Source organism: Tachysurus fulvidraco, chromosome 5, assembly GCF_022655615.1.
Source record: "Tachysurus fulvidraco isolate hzauxx_2018 chromosome 5, HZAU_PFXX_2.0, whole genome shotgun sequence".
Taxonomy (NCBI): Eukaryota; Metazoa; Chordata; class Actinopteri; order Siluriformes; family Bagridae; genus Tachysurus; species Tachysurus fulvidraco.
In genome coordinates this window covers 5,919,070-5,936,400 of record NC_062522.1, presented here as the reverse complement: position 1 = coordinate 5,936,400, position 17,331 = coordinate 5,919,070, and the positions used below count along the sequence as shown (strand labels likewise).

The following is a 17,331-nucleotide window of genomic DNA, read 5'->3' as shown; positions in this document are numbered from 1 at the left end:
GTCACCTCATAATATAAAATCAAAACAACTCAATACAAAATAACACATTCAACACAAAACACACTTCAGCTGTTCCCCAACAAGTTCATGGTTAAATATATCCATGATAAAACAGTTATATATACACGTTTAAACCTATAATTCTCAGAATGTTCAAAATATTCGACTACCCCACATCATGTCTGGTTACCTCTTCTGTAGGCGGCCCCGGCGCTGTCCCCATTTATGCATCATTTAATATTTTTACCCTCCGTTTCATAGGCTTTGTCAATATGTCTACAACTATGTCTTCTGATGGACAATACTCAATACTTACATCAATATGTTTGGATCTCTGACCATTCACTGGATTCCTTGTCAGTGTTATAGCTCATTGGTTATCTGTATATATATATATGGTTTTTGAATATTTCTTGTTAACATTGCCATTTATGACTTTTTTCTCTAGCCTCACGTCAGTTTGACAAATATCATCTATAGTAGCTTCCCTTTTGTTTTATTCCGTCTCAGGCCCTCTCGTGCATCATCATTAATGTCACAACTGGACCTTTTGTTTTTGTATTCTGGAGTCCCTAAGTCGTCATCACCAGTTTGCGTCTGTTGTTCAGCTATCTTCTGCTTAATAAATTTCACTAGTCCAGGGTTCGGCAACCCGCGGCTCCAGAGCCGTAAGTGGCTCTTTCATCCCTCTGCTGCGGATCCATGTAGATTTGGAAAATAAATATTTACTTTCAATTTTTTTTTACTTTAGTTAGTTTTTAAAAAAAATGTAATTCTAAATTCTAAGAATGTGATGCTCTTGTAACATTAAAATAAACCGTGTTTAATTTGTTTGTCGCTCAAAATATGCATCATAACTGCCGACTTGTGAAATCCGACACACAGAAGCAGACGCATTTTTGATTTCCTGCAGCCGGCAAGTTTTGATGTCATGAATACGAAGAGGACTCAATTAGACGTTGAACATTTTATTTTAAGGTAACCTTCAACCCAACATCTTTTTTGTTAAGGTTAGTTCAAACTGGTCAAACTATTTTTGTTTGCCTGCAGAAATAAAAGGTAAAAATAAGGTAAAAACGATATTGTCACAATCAGCACGCCGCGCGCACCACAGGAGCTCCAGCACAGAGAAGCGTCTCTGGAGTTCTAACTCTGTTCCGGACTAGACTCCCCAGCATCCTTCACTTACACTGATTGCACCGCCACCTGTTCCTCATTTCATCTCTCTACTTAAACTGCTCACGTATTTGACTCCAGTACGAAGTCTTGATTTGTCTGACAATCATTCTGAGTGTTTCCATGGTTTCTGTATTTCTGATCTCGACCCTATTTCCTCTCTACGACTTTCTCCCTGCTTGCTCCCTGTCTCGACCTGCTGCCTGTCCCTCGTTTCCAATCTCTGCTTATCCTCTGACACCTGTGTTTGCCGGCTTTGACTTGATCTGTCTGACGTTGTGTATTTGCTGTAATAAACGCTGCAAATGGCTCCTCAGCCTTACGCCTCCTCATCACAGGAGACTTCGCCACAGGAAGATCCAGCAGCTGTCGTCCAGCGGTCAAGCACAACAGCTCGCCGGACATCTTCAGCAACTGACGCGTCTCACCGCACTGACCCAAGAGCTCCCCGCGGCGCTACAGAGCCTGCAAGGATCCACCGGAGCACCAAGCCCGCCGCCACCTGCAGTGGCGCTTCCTACGCCCACCTATGCCGCTCCGGCAGCCGCCAGCCCCAGGTTAGCTTTTCAGAGAAGTTTAATGGAGATCCCGGAAAATGCCGGGGCTTTCTTATGCAGTGCTCGCTCTTTGTGGCGCAGCAGCCTGCATTTTATCCGACCTAGGATAGCTGCGTCATCTTTTTGTGCTCACTACTAACCGGCAAGGCTCTCGACTGGGCCACCACGGTATGGAGGGAGAACGCCTTCCCCTCCTTTCGCAATTTCGTACGGTCTTCGACCATTCTGCGAAGGAGAGCACGAAGGATCTTCTTTCCCCGAATATCAAGCTGAATGTTAAACTGGGGGCAGTTCTGTGATTGAGGCACAATCGAATCTAGGCTCACCACGTTCTCCCACCACGTTCTCCTACCGCAGCCGAATTTGAGCTGGCATTTCATACTCTCGCCACAGAAACAGGCTGGGAGGAGTGACCATTGAGGCTACTCTATCATAAAGTCTTAAACCCAGAACTTGTGGATCTATCGATACAGCTAGACAACTTAATGTGCTCCAGGCGCGCCCATGTGCGTGCGGCCGCACGCAGCGCGCCCTGAGCATTCAGAGCCGATGCAAATTGATTTTGCGCGTCTCTCGCCTGTAGAATGAGACCGCCGGTTCCGCCGACGGCTTTGCCTCTACTGCCGCGAACCCGGACACAGACTGTCCACCTGCCCGATCCGACCACCTGCTAGGTGGGAGAACGCGGTGAGTCTAGATTCGATTGTCCCTCAATCACAGAACTGCGCCCAGTTTAACATTCAGCTTGAGATTCGGGGAAAAAAGATTAAACTGTCTTCTCTTATTGACCTGGGGCGCAGCAGGGAATTCTATGTCGTGGAAATTTGCTCGTGCTAATGACATTCCAGTAATCCCCTGTGCTTCTCCCTTAGCGGTGGAAGCGATAGATGGAAGGCCGCTTGGAGAGGGACGCATCACGTGTCTCACTCGGGACCTCTGCTTACGAGTAGGGGACCACCATCAGGAACACATCGCCTTCCACATCATCCATTCACCTCAACACGCGCTCATTCTTGGGTTACCTTGGCTCAAGCGCCATAACCCGGTCATCTTGTGGCCCGAACTGTAGATTATGAGCTGGAGTGAGGCGTGTGCTGTACACCACCGACCCTCAGAGAGACCGCTCCAACTCAACATCGCCAACACCACGCCTGCCATCTCCAATATCCCCAAACTTCCCACCGAGTACCAGGACCTCGCAGAGGCATTCAGTGAGACCAAGGCCACCAAACTACCTCCACACCTCCCCTGCGACTGCGCCATCGACCTCCTGCCAGGTGCTACACCACCTAGAGGAAGAATATTTCCCCTCTCGCAGCCGGAGTCAGCAGCCATGAAGGAGTACATCGAGGAGGAGCTGAGGAAGGCTTCTTCTTCATTAAAAAGAAAGATGGGGGGCTCCGACCGTGCATTGACTACCGAGCACTAAACGACGCCTTGGTAAAGTTCCGGTACTCCCTGCCACTCGTCCCCTCAGCCCTGGAACAACTCCGTCGTGCATGGTACTTCATCAAACTAGACCTCTGCTGTGCTTATAATCTCATCCGCATCTGAGAGGGGGACGAGTGGAAGACAGCCTTCTCCACCCAATCAGGCCACTACGAATGCTTGGTCATGCTGTTCGGCCTTTCTAACAGTCTTTCGGTTTTCCAGTCCTTCATTAATGACGTATTTCACGACATGCTCGACCGCTGGGTGATTGTCTATATCGAGGACATCCTCATTTATTCTGAGAACCTGAGGGAGCACATTCAACACGTGAAGGCAGTGTTACAGCGACTGATTCAGCATCGCTTGTATGCCAAGGCCAGCAACTGTGAGTTTCATCAGACCTCATCTGCCTTCCTGGGCTATGTCATTTCGGCCAAAGGGGTCGCCATGGATGACTTGAAGGTGCAGGCAGTACTGCAGTGGCCTCAACCACTAACCATCAAGGAGCTACAGTGATTTCTAGGATTCGCCAACTTCTACCGCCGGTCCATCTGCGGATTCAGCACCATCTCACCACCTCACCTGGTCACCGGAAGCACGCACCGCATTCCGACACTTGAAGGACAGTTTCAACTCAACTCCGATTCACCATCCTCCGATTCACAGTGGAGGTGGACGCCTCCAATACGGGGATTGGTGCCATATTGTCCCAGCGTCAGGGACCATCCAATAAAATGTTCCCCTGTGCTTACTTTTCCAGAAAATTGTCCCCTACGACGTGGGAGACCGTGATCTATTGGCCATAAAGGCGGCGTTCGAAGAGTGGCGGCACTGGCTGGAGGGCGCGCAACATCCCTTTGTTGATCTCACGGACCACCGGAACCTGGAATATCTGCAAGTCGCCAAACGCATGAACCCATCCCAGGCTCGGTGGGCTATGTTCTTTACTCGCTTCCAATTCACGGTAGCCTACAGACCTGGAAGCAAGAACACTAAAGCCAACGCCTTGTCACGCGTACACCGGGAGACGGATCAGAATACGTCCACCGAACACATCATCCCCGAGACTTGTGTCCTTGCTCCCATTCAGTGGGATGTCCTGGCCGAGATCTCCCAGGCCAATGCTCAAGCCCCACCGCCAACCGAGTGTCCACCTGCCAAGACATATGTCCCCGAGTACCTGCGCACGCCTCTCCTGGAAGTCCTGCATACCAGCCCCGCCTCTGGCCACCCGGCATCATGGGGACTACCCACCTGGTCCAGAACCGGTTCTGGTGGCCATCACTGGCCGCGGACTTGTGCAAGTTCGTCTGAAGCTGCACGATATGCCAGACCTCGAAAGCCTCTTATCAATGCCCCGTGGGCTTATTACAGCCCCTGCCCGTTCGGCAGAGGCCCTGGTCCCACATTGCGCTGGACTTCATCACTGACCTGCCCCGGTCTGATTTTCAAAGACCTGCCATCTCATTGCCCTAGACAAGCTCCCCATGGCCTTCGAGACAGCGGAAACACTGTGCAATTGCGTTTTTCGCTTTTATGGTCTACCGGAGGACATCGTTTCTGACAGGGGCCCCCAGTTCACCTCGCGGGTTTGGAGGTCCTTCTTCACGCGGCTGAATGTCAATATCAGCCTCACCTTGGGGTACCACCCGCAGTCCAATGGGCAGACCGAACGTTTGAACCAGGAAGTCTGTATTTTCTGTATTTCTGATCTCGACCCTATTTCCTCTCTACGACTTTCTCCTTGCTTGCTGCCTGTCTCGACTTTCTGCCTGTCCCTCGTTTCTGATCTCTGCTTATCCTCTGACACCTGTGTTTGCCGGCTTTGACTTGATCTGTCTGACGTTGTGTATTTGCTGTAATAAACGCTGCAAATGGATCCTCAGCCTTACGCCTCCTCATCACAGATATACTGTATGCAGTGTTATCTTCATTTTAGATGTCAAAAGGGTTTTGTGTCTCCCTGTGTTTTTTTTTCTGTGGGAAACGGGTCCAAATGGCTCTTTTGAGTGTTTAAGGTTGCCGACCCCTGGTCTAGTCTGTGTTTAGACATTTTCCTTTTCTGTTGATTATACACCATGTACTATATGCCCAAGCTGTTCTTACTATACCCCACAAATATTCCTTTCTCGCATCTACTGTAGGTTCTCACATCTAAGGGAAGAATTGATTAATTTTTAGAATGGGTTTGTTAGCTACTGGTAGTATCTGTTTAAAGAAATCTGTTTTAGTATCTGTTTTAAGGCAATGGATCCAGTATGAGGGTTCTCTCACTCTCTCACTCATTTTCTACTGCTTAACCGAACTATTCGGGTCACGGGGAGCCTGTGCCTATCTTAGGCGTCATCGGGCATCAAGACAGGATACACCCTGGACGGAGTGCCAAGGCACACACACTCTCATTCACTCACACAATCACACACACTATGGACAATTTTCCAGAGATGCCAATCAACCTACCATGCATGTCTTTGGACCGGGGGAGGAAATCGGAGTACCCGGAGGAAACCCCGAGGCAGGAGGAGAACATGCAAACTCCACACACACAAGGCGGAGGCAGGAATCGAACCCCCAACCCTGGAGGTGTGAGGCAAACGTGCTAACCACTAAGCCACTGTGCCCCATTCAATCAAATTGTTTGGTGTTAAATTAATGGTCTGAATTTTCTGCATGATTTTATCAATTTTTCCCTTAACCTACAACCTGGTATCCACATACGTGGACGTCACTGCATCTAAAATGCAGGGCCAAACCAACGCTCGGGTCTTAGGAGGTTAAAGTAATTCATGAAGTCATCACTCCTACAAATAGATGGTGTGCGCTTTTCGACAGTGAGTCTCTTTAATTACGTTCCTTTTAAGTGGAGCTACAATATCTAGGGTGTAGCAAAATACTGACACTAAATAGTCAGTCACCTGATAAACTTCTGTGGGATCTGATGGCGATCCAATCATGGATGACTGGGAGACTATTGGTAAATCTTTCTGCAGTAACAGACGTAAATGTACATTTAAAATGGTGACATGGCAAATTGCAATTATCTTGTCCAAGTGTGACCTCCATTATGAGTTGGTCCTATTACATTCTGCTTAACCCTTGCTGTATCTAAGATGGAAACAACTGCTGTTTTTAGAGGATCTTCTAACATCAAAATGAATATTAAAGTCACCAGCAATTAATGCTTTGTCTAAAGAAACAACTAGGTTTGAAATTAAATCTGCAAATTCACAGTGGAATTCAGAATATGGTCCAGGAGTTCTGTAAATAATAATTATAGGAATTGACTCAGACTTATTTTTTGAGGCTACTTCAAATGAGTTGAACAGATGTCTATAATTCTTGCTTAAAGCCTAGCTTATCTTCATGGATAACTGCGTCACCTCCTCCACCTGCCTGTTAGGTGTGGCTGATGTATATTTCTATAACCAGGTGGACAAGCTTCGTTTAATGCGACAAACTCGTTTGGTTTAACCCGTTTCTGTTAAACACTCACTAGTAAGGTGACTAAATGAAATTAGGTGTATATAGTGTATATGGATTTTTGTTTAGCTCCGGAAATAGACACGGCCACTATAGTCATGGCCTAACGGTTAGAGAGTCTGACTTGTAACCCGAAGGTTGTGGGTTCGAGTCTCGGGCCGGCTACGACTGAGACCTTTCAGAAAGGCACCAAATCCCCCCAACTGCTCCCCGGGCGCAGCAGCATAATGGCTGCCCACTGCTTTAGGTGTGTGTTCATGGTGTGTGCGTTCACTGCTGTGTATGTGCACTTTGGATGGGTTAAATGCAGACAACAAATTCTGAGTATGGGTCACCAAACTTATCTGTATGTCACTTCACTTCACTACTACTTGTTCCTGGGTGATGACTCAATGCAGCTAGCAGACGGTTGGATTCACCTGTTTGTCTGCCACAGATTAAATAGGCTTGTTCTTAAACTATCTGCTATGTTGCAAGAAATGGGAGCAATTCCTTCCCGAGTGGGATGGACACTGTCCCCTTCTGACAGGCCAACCTTGCCCTCAGAAGCGCTCAAATGATCTATGAAGCCCACATTGTTTTCAGAGCAGCAACTGGACATCCAGCAGTTCAGTGACCATAACCTGCTGTAAGCTACATCTCCATGGTGGAATGGGATGTGGCCAGAGCATACTAGAGCATCGGACATCGCCTTCTCTAATGTTAACACTCATATTTTCTAACAGCGAAACACATTTTAAAAGTGCTTAAAGTTATACAATTTTGCTTCAAACTTACATTTCCTGTGGCTTTGAAGGAGTTAAATCTTGAAGTTGTGGCATTAAATAAAAATATATGATGTTTTCCAGTGTCAAAACCTTAATTTATTATTGATGAACATAATACAAGTTAAGAGTTATAGATAGATAGATAGATAGATAGATAGATAGATAGATAGATAGATAGATAGATAGATAGATAGATAGATAGATAGATTAAAGGGATCAGGCAAATTTAAAAAGGATTAATATACAGTGCAATGATGCAATCATGCAAATTAGCTCAGAATCTAATCAGGTGATTGGATATTTTTAAAGAATAAAGAAAATCCAACATTTTCACCAAAATAAACTAAAATACACAAGTAAAGTAACTGTAATCTCTTAATTGAGATTAGGGATGTCCCGATCCGATCACGTGATCGGAAATCGGGCCCGATCACATGGTTTCTGACTCGATCGGAATCGGATGTTACCTCCCGATCAGAACTATATATTCTCATTATTTTTAACACATCTATAGTTATGGGGTGGCACAGATTTAGACCCTCTGACTCCACACAGAAACAACAGCGGGTGCAGTATGACATCACTTTGTTGCAGAGACGGTATTGGTTAAAAATAGATCACGTCCTTAATGAGAACAGAAACAGGCTCAAACCTGACAAGGTAGAGATGTTAGTTTTCATTAAGAAAAACATACATTTCCTTCTGGATTTCCTTCTGGTATCATGTCTGCCGGGTATTTTAAGTTGAGGTGCTATTTGTTTTTATATTAGACTTTTTTATATTTATTGTTGCACTAAAGTCCAAAAGTAAAGAATTTATGTTATTTATTACCTGATTGTTTAAGCTACCTCACAGAAGTGCTTTGTTTGTTAACAGATGTTGTTGAATGTTAAAAAAAGGTGAATTAAATAAAAAATAAGGAGCATCCTGGATCTGTTTATTCACTCTTCTTTATTCTTTTTTAATGTATTATAGAAGTATCGGATCGGGACCCGGTATCGGCAGATACTCATAATCAAGTGACTCGGACTCGGGGGCAAAAAAAAAAACGATCAGGACATCCCTAATTAAAATGTAATCTCTTTTAAAGACAATTTACTGGTTCTACGTGTAACAAATATGTCATCACATATTGGTTTTGGTGAAGAAGAAGAAATAATAGAAATAATATCTGAACAAAATTGTAGAGATCCAGTGACACATGCTTGGAGCATTAATCATGATCCATTATCTATCCACATACAATAGTGTAAGTGACTGAAGTACATTATAATCACACAACACATCATAATTAATGATTGGAGCTGCATCTTTATTGGCATTGCTGTAAAAAAAATCACTGTTGTGTAAATCAGACTTTTAGCATATTTCATTTCTTCATAGTTACACTGTTAGAAAACACTGAAAACAAAGGGAAATAGAATTTATATTTATATATACACACACATTTTCTTATTTCTATCATTTCATGTGCAACTGAACATACACTGATGAAGATAATTACCTCTGGTCATTTCCTGAGTCTTGGTCACAATGCCTGCCAACAGAAGCTGCTGCTGCTGCAAAAATGGCAAATAAACAATAGTACTTGGTCGTGTTTACATTTTTTATTTGAGATTTTATCATGACTTAACATTTCATCATGACATAAAGGTAGAGAATATTTGCTGAATAATAATTTATTGTGAACTTGGACAGAGACTTCAGTAAATATTCACAAATCATCACTGTAGTACCCAATGATGAACCTCAACATGTTTAACATTTAACATGTTTTGTGTGTGTGTGTGTGTGTGTGTGTGTGTGTGTGTGTGTGTGTGTGTGTGTGTGTACCTTGCATACTGTGATTCTTTTGTATAGCCACAGTGAGGATTATGGTTCCAATCAGAAGCAGCAGCAGAATTACAGACACAGTGATAACAGTGAAAGCTGGAAATCCTGGAAGAGAAACAAACAGACAGTCAGTTTATCAGCTGGGAACAGATTCATCAAGTATTGATAGTTAGACTATGTGCATCTGAGCAGAATCACCTGCTGGAGGAGAAGCTGGAGTAGTCCAGGATTTGTTTTTATCTGTGAGACAAAGAAGTGGGGATGATGATGATGATGATGATGATGATGATGATGATGATGATGATGATGAAGGGCGTGTTGGCTTTGAGGTTGAAACTGGGATATATGGATCTAATTCAATTAGATAATGTATGATATTAATTGAGTAAATCTAGTGTATGACTGACAGCAGTACAGATGCAACACAACTACATAACTACATTATTACACTGTATGTGTTATGAGAGCCATGAGGGCTCCCTCTACTGGCCTGCAGAGGATTTGCTGCACTTTAGCATCAGGACTCTATTTCCCACTATTCATTGCACCACCAACTCAGCACACCTGTTTCCTGTTTGTAATCACTCGGTCTATTTAAGCTCACTCAGAACTCTTCCGTGTTGCAAGGTATTGTTAGCACTGTCTGCATACTGCACATTTATTCTGTTCTGTCTATTGCCTTGTTTTTGACCTTGTTTGTTTTTTTCGTGTTTGTGAATGTTTGCTGCCTGCCCTGACCTACGCCTGGATTATTGACTTCTGCTTTTGGATTTCCTTTGATGTTGTTGTTTGCCTGATGTGTGACCCTTGCCTGTCTTGGATTTTGCCTAATAAACCAGCATTTGGATCTAACCTGTTTCACGTTCATGACAGTATGTGTGGAACTTCAGAAATACTGACTGCTGTTAGCTGACAAAATCAGCAGTTACAGGTTGATGTGAGCAGTTGCTCTGTTCTTTTTAATACATCTAAGTAACAGGAAATGTAGTGAAGCGAAAACACACATGCACAGGATGAACTGATTTGAACCTAATAAAAATCTGCTTATCGCATCTGTTAGTCTAAAAACCGAAGTCTAAAGGTTATAGGATAATATCAAGTAGGTCACTTCAGTTCATTGTGATAAAAAGCTTGTTTCTAAAAAACATAACTGCTATATTTTTTACTGTATTTGAATTTTCTATTCAGAACTGCTAATAATATCACCACAGATTAGTCTTAGTTAAAAACAAAGCATCTGTTATATCAGAAAAGTTAACACAGTGTGTCTACACGTCTCTACAAACTCACCAGTGACTGTCAGGTTGATCTGTGTGAAATAAACCCTGTATGCATGATCAGATGTCCAGGCTTTTTCAGCTCCACACCAGTATTCAGAGTCCTGCTTAGTTACATCTCTAATACTCACATTGAAGATTTGTTTTTCTCTGTCATCATACAGGGAGAATTTCCCAAAAGTTAATTTTTTCCCACTATCTTTAACAGAGTCCTTATAAAAGCAAGCAAAATCTTGCATCCTCCCCCCACAGATAAACTTGGGGTCACTCCTGAGGGATTGTGGGTATTTACATATGAAAGTTAAATCTCCTCCTATATGGACAGTCTCACTGATGGACTTCTCATAGGACAGATCTGCAAACCAAACAGGTCAGTTTACATGTGTATTTGTGTCCTAGCTCCTACTAACAACACATTCACAGTTCTACAGTATATTTGCATAGAAATATGACCACATGTTTCATCTGCTTAAAACACAATTAATGCTCCTCACCTTCTGTTACATTCAGTGTCACTACAGTGTAGACCGCCAGTTTATCAGACACAACAACACCACACGCGTATGTTCCTGTGTCCTCTATATTAAGCTCTCTGATAAACACGCTGAAGAATCCTGCACTTCTGTTGTCATGAATTGAGAATCTGCCATCATGTGACCATTCACTGTTCAGTTTTGTTTGTTTTTGATTAAAACAAGACTGATGTGTTCCGATCTTACAGAATGATTTTGATTTGTCTTTATATTCATCCTCACATCTGCATTTGATGTCAATTCTTCCCCCTGCATATGCAGTCACTTCTCTAGAGACCAAGGACCCTGTTAGGAGCAAGTTCAAAATCAAATCATGGTCAACTCAATTAATTACTAACTACTGTATGTGTATGATGATCATTTATGTCATATATACTGTCCTTTTGGTCTAATGATCAATTACATGTTATTTGTTATTAGTTTTCAAACAAAGCAGACAAGATTTAAAAATATATTAAAAAAAAAAAAACCCTGGGAATTTAAATTTTTTTTTTTTTTTTTTTATGTTTACAAGGGAAAAATAGACAAGTAATTATTCTTGGGACTGAAAAATTCTCTTTAAATTAAAACAAAGTATAGTTACCTATTTTCCACATCTCTTAATGACACTAAAAACAGAAAGATAAACAGAAGACAGTGGTGGGAGACTCACCTTCCTTTACCTTCAGTTCCACCGGTGTGTTAATGTCTATCCCTGAAGTTCTATCAACTCCACACTGATACGTCCCAGTGTCCTGTACAGTGAGCTCTCTGAACATCACCCAGAACTCTGATGATTTGGTGTCATCAAACAGTGAGAATCTTCCTGAATTTACCCACTGGTTTTTATCTCCTGTCTTTATTTGGTCAGAACAGACTGACCATGAACCATAACAGAAATATTTTTTGTTATATCTGTATTCTGTATCATACTTGCACTTGATAAGGATTCCTCCTCCTGAATATCCTGTTACTTCCTTTGAGGTTCCTCCATCTAACAAAACACCAAAAATCCATCTGAGCAAAACCTTCTTTCATGTAACACTGCTGCTGATAGTGAGCATTAGCTTTGAAGTGCATTTCTTTACCTGAGATCAGACAGAGGGTGAAGATGAGGAGGATCTTCATCCTGAGTTCACTCTCACAGATCTCTATACCAACTCTGCTTCAAAAAGATATTAAAGCTCCTGTTCTGTTACACACTGTTACTGTCTCTGTCCTGCTCTATGAATGTGTCGTGTCTTCATCTGTGTCTTACCCATAAAGTGATGCTGCACCCACTTCCACTTCTATTTGTGTGAGAAAGAGCTGAACAGGAAGTGTGTCTGAAATATTTGTGAACTTCATAAGCACTTTACAAATGCTTTCAAATTTCAAACACAAAAGGAGCTTCTGGTCAGTTACAGTGTGTAATCAATCTAATTTCTGTTGCTGCTTTGGGAAAACACTTCCACTTAATCCCATATCCCTGTTTAATTACCAGCTTGTTAGATGTTTAGATCTCATTTATTCAACCTCTGTTTTTGATCCCTGACTCCCATGTTTTTGCCTGTGCTTGTTTATGTCTGTTTTCTGATCATCCAACCTCTGCTTCTTAATTGGATTTTTGTTGATGTTTTTCATTGTTTGACACTGTGTTTACTAAAGACTGCTCCATCTGCGCTTGCATCCTCCTCCATGTCTCACTTTTTGACAGAGATCTTAACAACTCTGCTCTGTGGCAGCCACAATGTATCCATGGATCCGGGATCAACTTTTCAGACTGCATCAGCTCCACACCATATTCAACAGTCAATAAGCTGTGAGCAGCACTGTGTCTGAATTGTAGACATTTCTGGTGATACTTTGGACGAACACCTTCTGATATTAAAATATTTAGAATTTCTGAGATCAGCTTCCTGCACGTAAATCTTTCTCCTGTCTGTTTTTGAATGCTGGGGTGTAACACTATTTGTATCTCTACAAAACAGTATTGTGTGTCATTTTGAAAAGGGTGTATGCTAAAGGCTATAAATTGTAATATTACCAAATATTGTTTATTCTGAAGAGTTTGTTATCTCAGTGGTATATTTTCCATATATCCAAGCTGTTCTTAAAACCTTTTTACAAAAAGAATTTCTAGTCCAGACATACATGACTTTCCCTCATAAAGTTATAGTGTATTGTCACCAAGGAAAAAGCTTGACCATGGAGAATAACTGTTTCTCCCTAACTTTATATCAACACCACAGTGGTACTCAGGTGTGAATGGAGAGCAAACACAACTTTTGTGAAGGCCAAAACACAAATTTGGCCCAAAGTGTCAATATTTTGTGTGGCCACCATTATTTTCCAGCACTGCCTTAACCCGCTTGGGCATGGACTTCACCAGAGCATCACAGGTTGCTTCTGGAGTCCTCTTCCACTCCTCCATGATGACATCACGGAGCTGGTGGATGTTAGAGACCTTGTGCTCCTCCACCTTCCGTTTGAAGATGACCCATGGATAGGTCTGGAGACATGCTTTGCCAGTCTATTACCTTTACCGTCAGCTTTTTTAGCCAGGCAGTGGTCATTTTGGATGTGTGTTTGGGGTCATTATCATGTTGGAATACTGCCCTGCGGCCCAGTCTCGGAAGGGAGGGGATCACACCCTGCTTCAGTATGTCACAGTACATGTTGGCATTCATGGTTCGCTCAATAAAATGTAGCTCCCCAGTGGCAGCAGCACTCATGCAGACCCAGATCATGACACTCCCACCACCATGCTTCACTGTAGGCAAGACACACTTGTCTTTGTACTCCTCACCTGATTGCTGCCACTCACGTTTGATACCATCTGAACCAAATAAGTTTATTTTGGTCTCATCAGATCACAGGACATGGCAATCCAAGTCCTTTGTCTACTTGTCTTCAGCAAACTGTTTGCGGGCTTTCTTGAGCATCATCTCTAGAAGAGGCCATGCAGACTAATTTGATGCAGGTTTCGGTGTATGGTTTGAGCATCAACAGGCTGACCCTTCACCCCTTCAACCTCTGCAACAATATTGGCAGCATTCATACGTCTATTTCCCAATCACAACCTCTGTATATAACGCTGACCACATGCATTCAACTTCTTTGGTTGACCATGGCAAGGCCTGTTCTGAGTGGAAACTGTCCTGTTAAACCGCTTTATGGTCTTGGCCACCGTGCTGCAGCTTAGTTTTATGCTCTTGGCAATCACATATAGTGTGGATGTATAACAGTAGAGAGGAAGAATAAGAAAAGGCATATAAATACTGAGTGGAATATCTGCCCCAATTACAGAACCCTTAATAATCTGGTCAGAATGTACATGACTGAGTGTGTCATAGTCACACAAGTGCTCTTCCTTATAAAAGATAATCTCTGGAACTGTATCATTTGAGTTGGTGGTGTCAGTGTGGAAAGTCACTGCTGTGTAAGTCAGATCTTTAGCAGACTTCTTAGATGAATACTGAGCAGCACCTCCTGGCGTATCAGAGAGATCTGTGGTTAACTGAGCTGTGGAGTCCTGATCAGGAAGGATTGTGGGTAGTTGAGCAATAGAATAAATTTTGGAATCATAGGAGCTTGTGAGTAACATTGTGTCCGAATAAACGGTTTGGGAAGGCTCAGAGGGGATTGTGGGTAAATGAGCAGAAGCATAGACTGGGAAAATTGCAGTCAGTGATCGATGAAAGGCAGACGGTGTATATTCCTAGCGAGCACTTAGCTGAAGCTGAACATGTACACTGGAAAGGCGAGACATGCACAGCTGTACCATTGATAATAACGGACAGGGATTGAGGGTGAGAGAGGAGTATATATACTGGTAGGGTGATGAGTGTATAACGAGAGTCAGGTGTAAGTGTTAAGTAAGCCGGCGAGCAGCTCCGTGCGGGCGGGGCACGCATAGGAGAAGAGTCATGGGGCTCCCCGACACAGAAGTTATTATTACTGTTGATGTTTTAGTTTAAGATTTATTGTTATTGTTTATATTATTTATAAATCTATAATGATCTAATATACTACTAACATATAAATAATTAATCTATATTCCCTTCAGTGTTCATATTTGGCTTGATTTTATTTTTTACTTTCAAATTTTTTTCATGTTCTAAACATTTACTGAGAAAATTGTGTATATATGACTGGCCGAGGCATAAAATAAATCATATGAAACCTGTTAAATATTTGATCATATTTTAGTGTACCAGTCAGGGTGGGCCGGAAGGAAGGACTCAAATGCAGGATGCCTTTGTAAATAATAAACGGGTTTAATGAGCTTGAAAAACTAATTAGGCAAGGCAGCCAAAAACACAGAGTGAAAAATAGTTCAATTCAATTCAAGTTTATTTGTATAGCGCTTTTTACAATAGACATTGTCTCAAAGCAGCTTTACAGAATATAAACATAGAGCAGAAGGTAAACATAAGTAATAATAAAAGACATAACAAATAATAAAAGAAAAAGAATTAACAGAATAAAAAATTCAAGATTTAAATATATATATGGAGAGGGATTAACATATCTGCTGTTCATAAAAATGTGTAGGTCTGATGTACTGGTGCATGATATTATAGGATGTATTGTGTACGCCTGACTAAAGAGATTAGTTTTTAATCTACATTTAAACTGGGAAAGTGTGTCTGAGCCACGAACACTATCAGGAAGACTATTCCAAAGTTTGGGAGCTAAATAAGAAAATGCTCTACCACCTTTAGTAGACTTAGATATTCTGGGAACTACCAGAAGTCCTGAGTTTTGTGATCTCAGAGAGTGTGAAGGATTGTAACGTGTTAGAAGACTAGTTAGATACATGGGAGCTAAACCATTAAGAGCCTTGTATGTAAGTATCAGAAGTTTGTAATCAATTCTAAACTTAACAGGTAGCCAGTGTAGAGATGATAAAATTGGGGTTATATGGAGTAGCGTCTGGTACAGGTCATTTTAGATTTCATGTCCCAGGCACCCTAAATTTCAACATCTACTCCTCAATTAACCGATGAGCAACCCAGTTTTACACATACACCTGGCTCCAGAATGACTGGAGCCTACAAAAAGACCAGATAACCGCATGCGGCTTCTCTGGGGCCCTCAAACAGAACACACACACACACACACACACACACACACACACACACACACACACACACACACACACACACACACACAAAACACAATGAGACATTCCTTTTACTAATAAAACTCAAAGATAAGATACTCTAAGGTTCTCATTCTTATAACCCTTTTTGTAATGGTTTCTTCTTTTAAGGAAGGCTTGCCTGACTTAAAATTATTTGCTCCTTAATTTCCTGACAAGAGTGTATTTTATTCATGTGTCAGAAACAACATTGTATTTAACATCCGTTACACTCTAATTACTGATCATGGCATGTTAACGTATACCTGTTCTAATGCTTTATGCCCCTTTAAGGTCTGATGTCAGAATGTATACGAAGCTATCGTTTTGTTTTTACTTCCCTAATGAAAGTGCATCTTGTTTTATGTTTCATTTTGGTTTCTTTGCCTTTATAAGAACACAATATCGTATTAACATCAGTTACCCTTCGATTACTGATCTGTGTATATAATGCACCGCTGCCTTTATACCTTCATTACCCTTCATGTTTAGTATCCAAATGACCACAAAATTATCAGTTACTCGTTTTTTTTAAACAACGGTGTATTTTATTTGAGCACGAAAGGCACCATACCATCTTAATACACCCTGGATCAAACTTTAAAATCATCTAAAAGTTTGATAACTAAACCACGCCCACAGACACCTGAAACAAAGGGAGTTTTTCCCTCCAAAATCCTGACCGAAGTATTGGTCATCTCCCCAAAAATGGGTGGAGTTCGCGACCTTTAAATTGTCACAAACACCACTAATCAGTGGTCAGACTTTCGGAACAGCTTGGAGACGACTCCATCTTCCTTCAAAGAAGTTCCAGCAAGCTTCACTTCCAAGAACGACAACTGCTCTGATCTTCAGGAGAACTTGGAAGAACGTCTGACCCCACCCCAACTGACTTTTCAGAGATTTCTCTGTTGCATCCGGACTCTTGTGCAGTAAGCCAATGCAAGTAACCGTTTCCTTTACCAACCAATTTAGATGCGTAATTTTAAGTAGGAATCTTTCATTGGATCATAAGGTGAATTTAAGTTTCTGTGACGAGTTCCCAGTTAGGGTGTGATTAATTTTTGAGTCTAAGCTTGCCATTCCTTTCCTTCCTTTCTCTAATTTCTTCTTTCCAGTCTTTTCCTCCCTTTCCCCAATTTTAATTTCTTTTGTTTTACTTTATTTTCATCT

General features: G+C 42.0%; 1 protein-coding gene and 1 long non-coding RNA gene across 12 annotated transcripts in view; one reads left to right on the top strand and one right to left on the bottom strand.

Annotated features, from left to right (window-relative positions):
* The window catches only part of LOC113640761 (polymeric immunoglobulin receptor-like), a 72,068-nt gene extending 59,125 nt beyond the window's left edge, over positions 1-12,943 (bottom strand). For 2 of the 11 annotated variants that reach the window (XM_047813167.1, XM_047813169.1), the window contains exon 1: positions 12,122-12,901. In XM_047813167.1, the coding sequence (XP_047669123.1) occupies positions 12,122-12,161 (40 nt within the window). In that variant the 5' untranslated portion in view covers positions 12,162-12,901. Of the gene's footprint in view, positions 1-7,494; positions 8,813-8,915; positions 8,974-9,244; positions 9,350-9,442; positions 9,596-10,534; positions 10,877-11,015; positions 11,340-11,706; positions 12,028-12,121 lie in introns of those variants that run through there. The other 9 variants (XM_047813177.1, XM_047813178.1, XM_047813180.1 and 6 more) reach the window with 9 other exon arrangements.
* LOC125141166 lies at positions 9,880-11,171 on the top strand. Its single transcript, XR_007140525.1, has 3 exons — positions 9,880-10,175; positions 10,730-10,891; positions 11,032-11,171. It is a non-coding gene; the product is annotated as an uncharacterized LOC125141166 (long non-coding RNA).
* Positions 12,944-17,331: the final 4,388 nt, after the last annotated feature.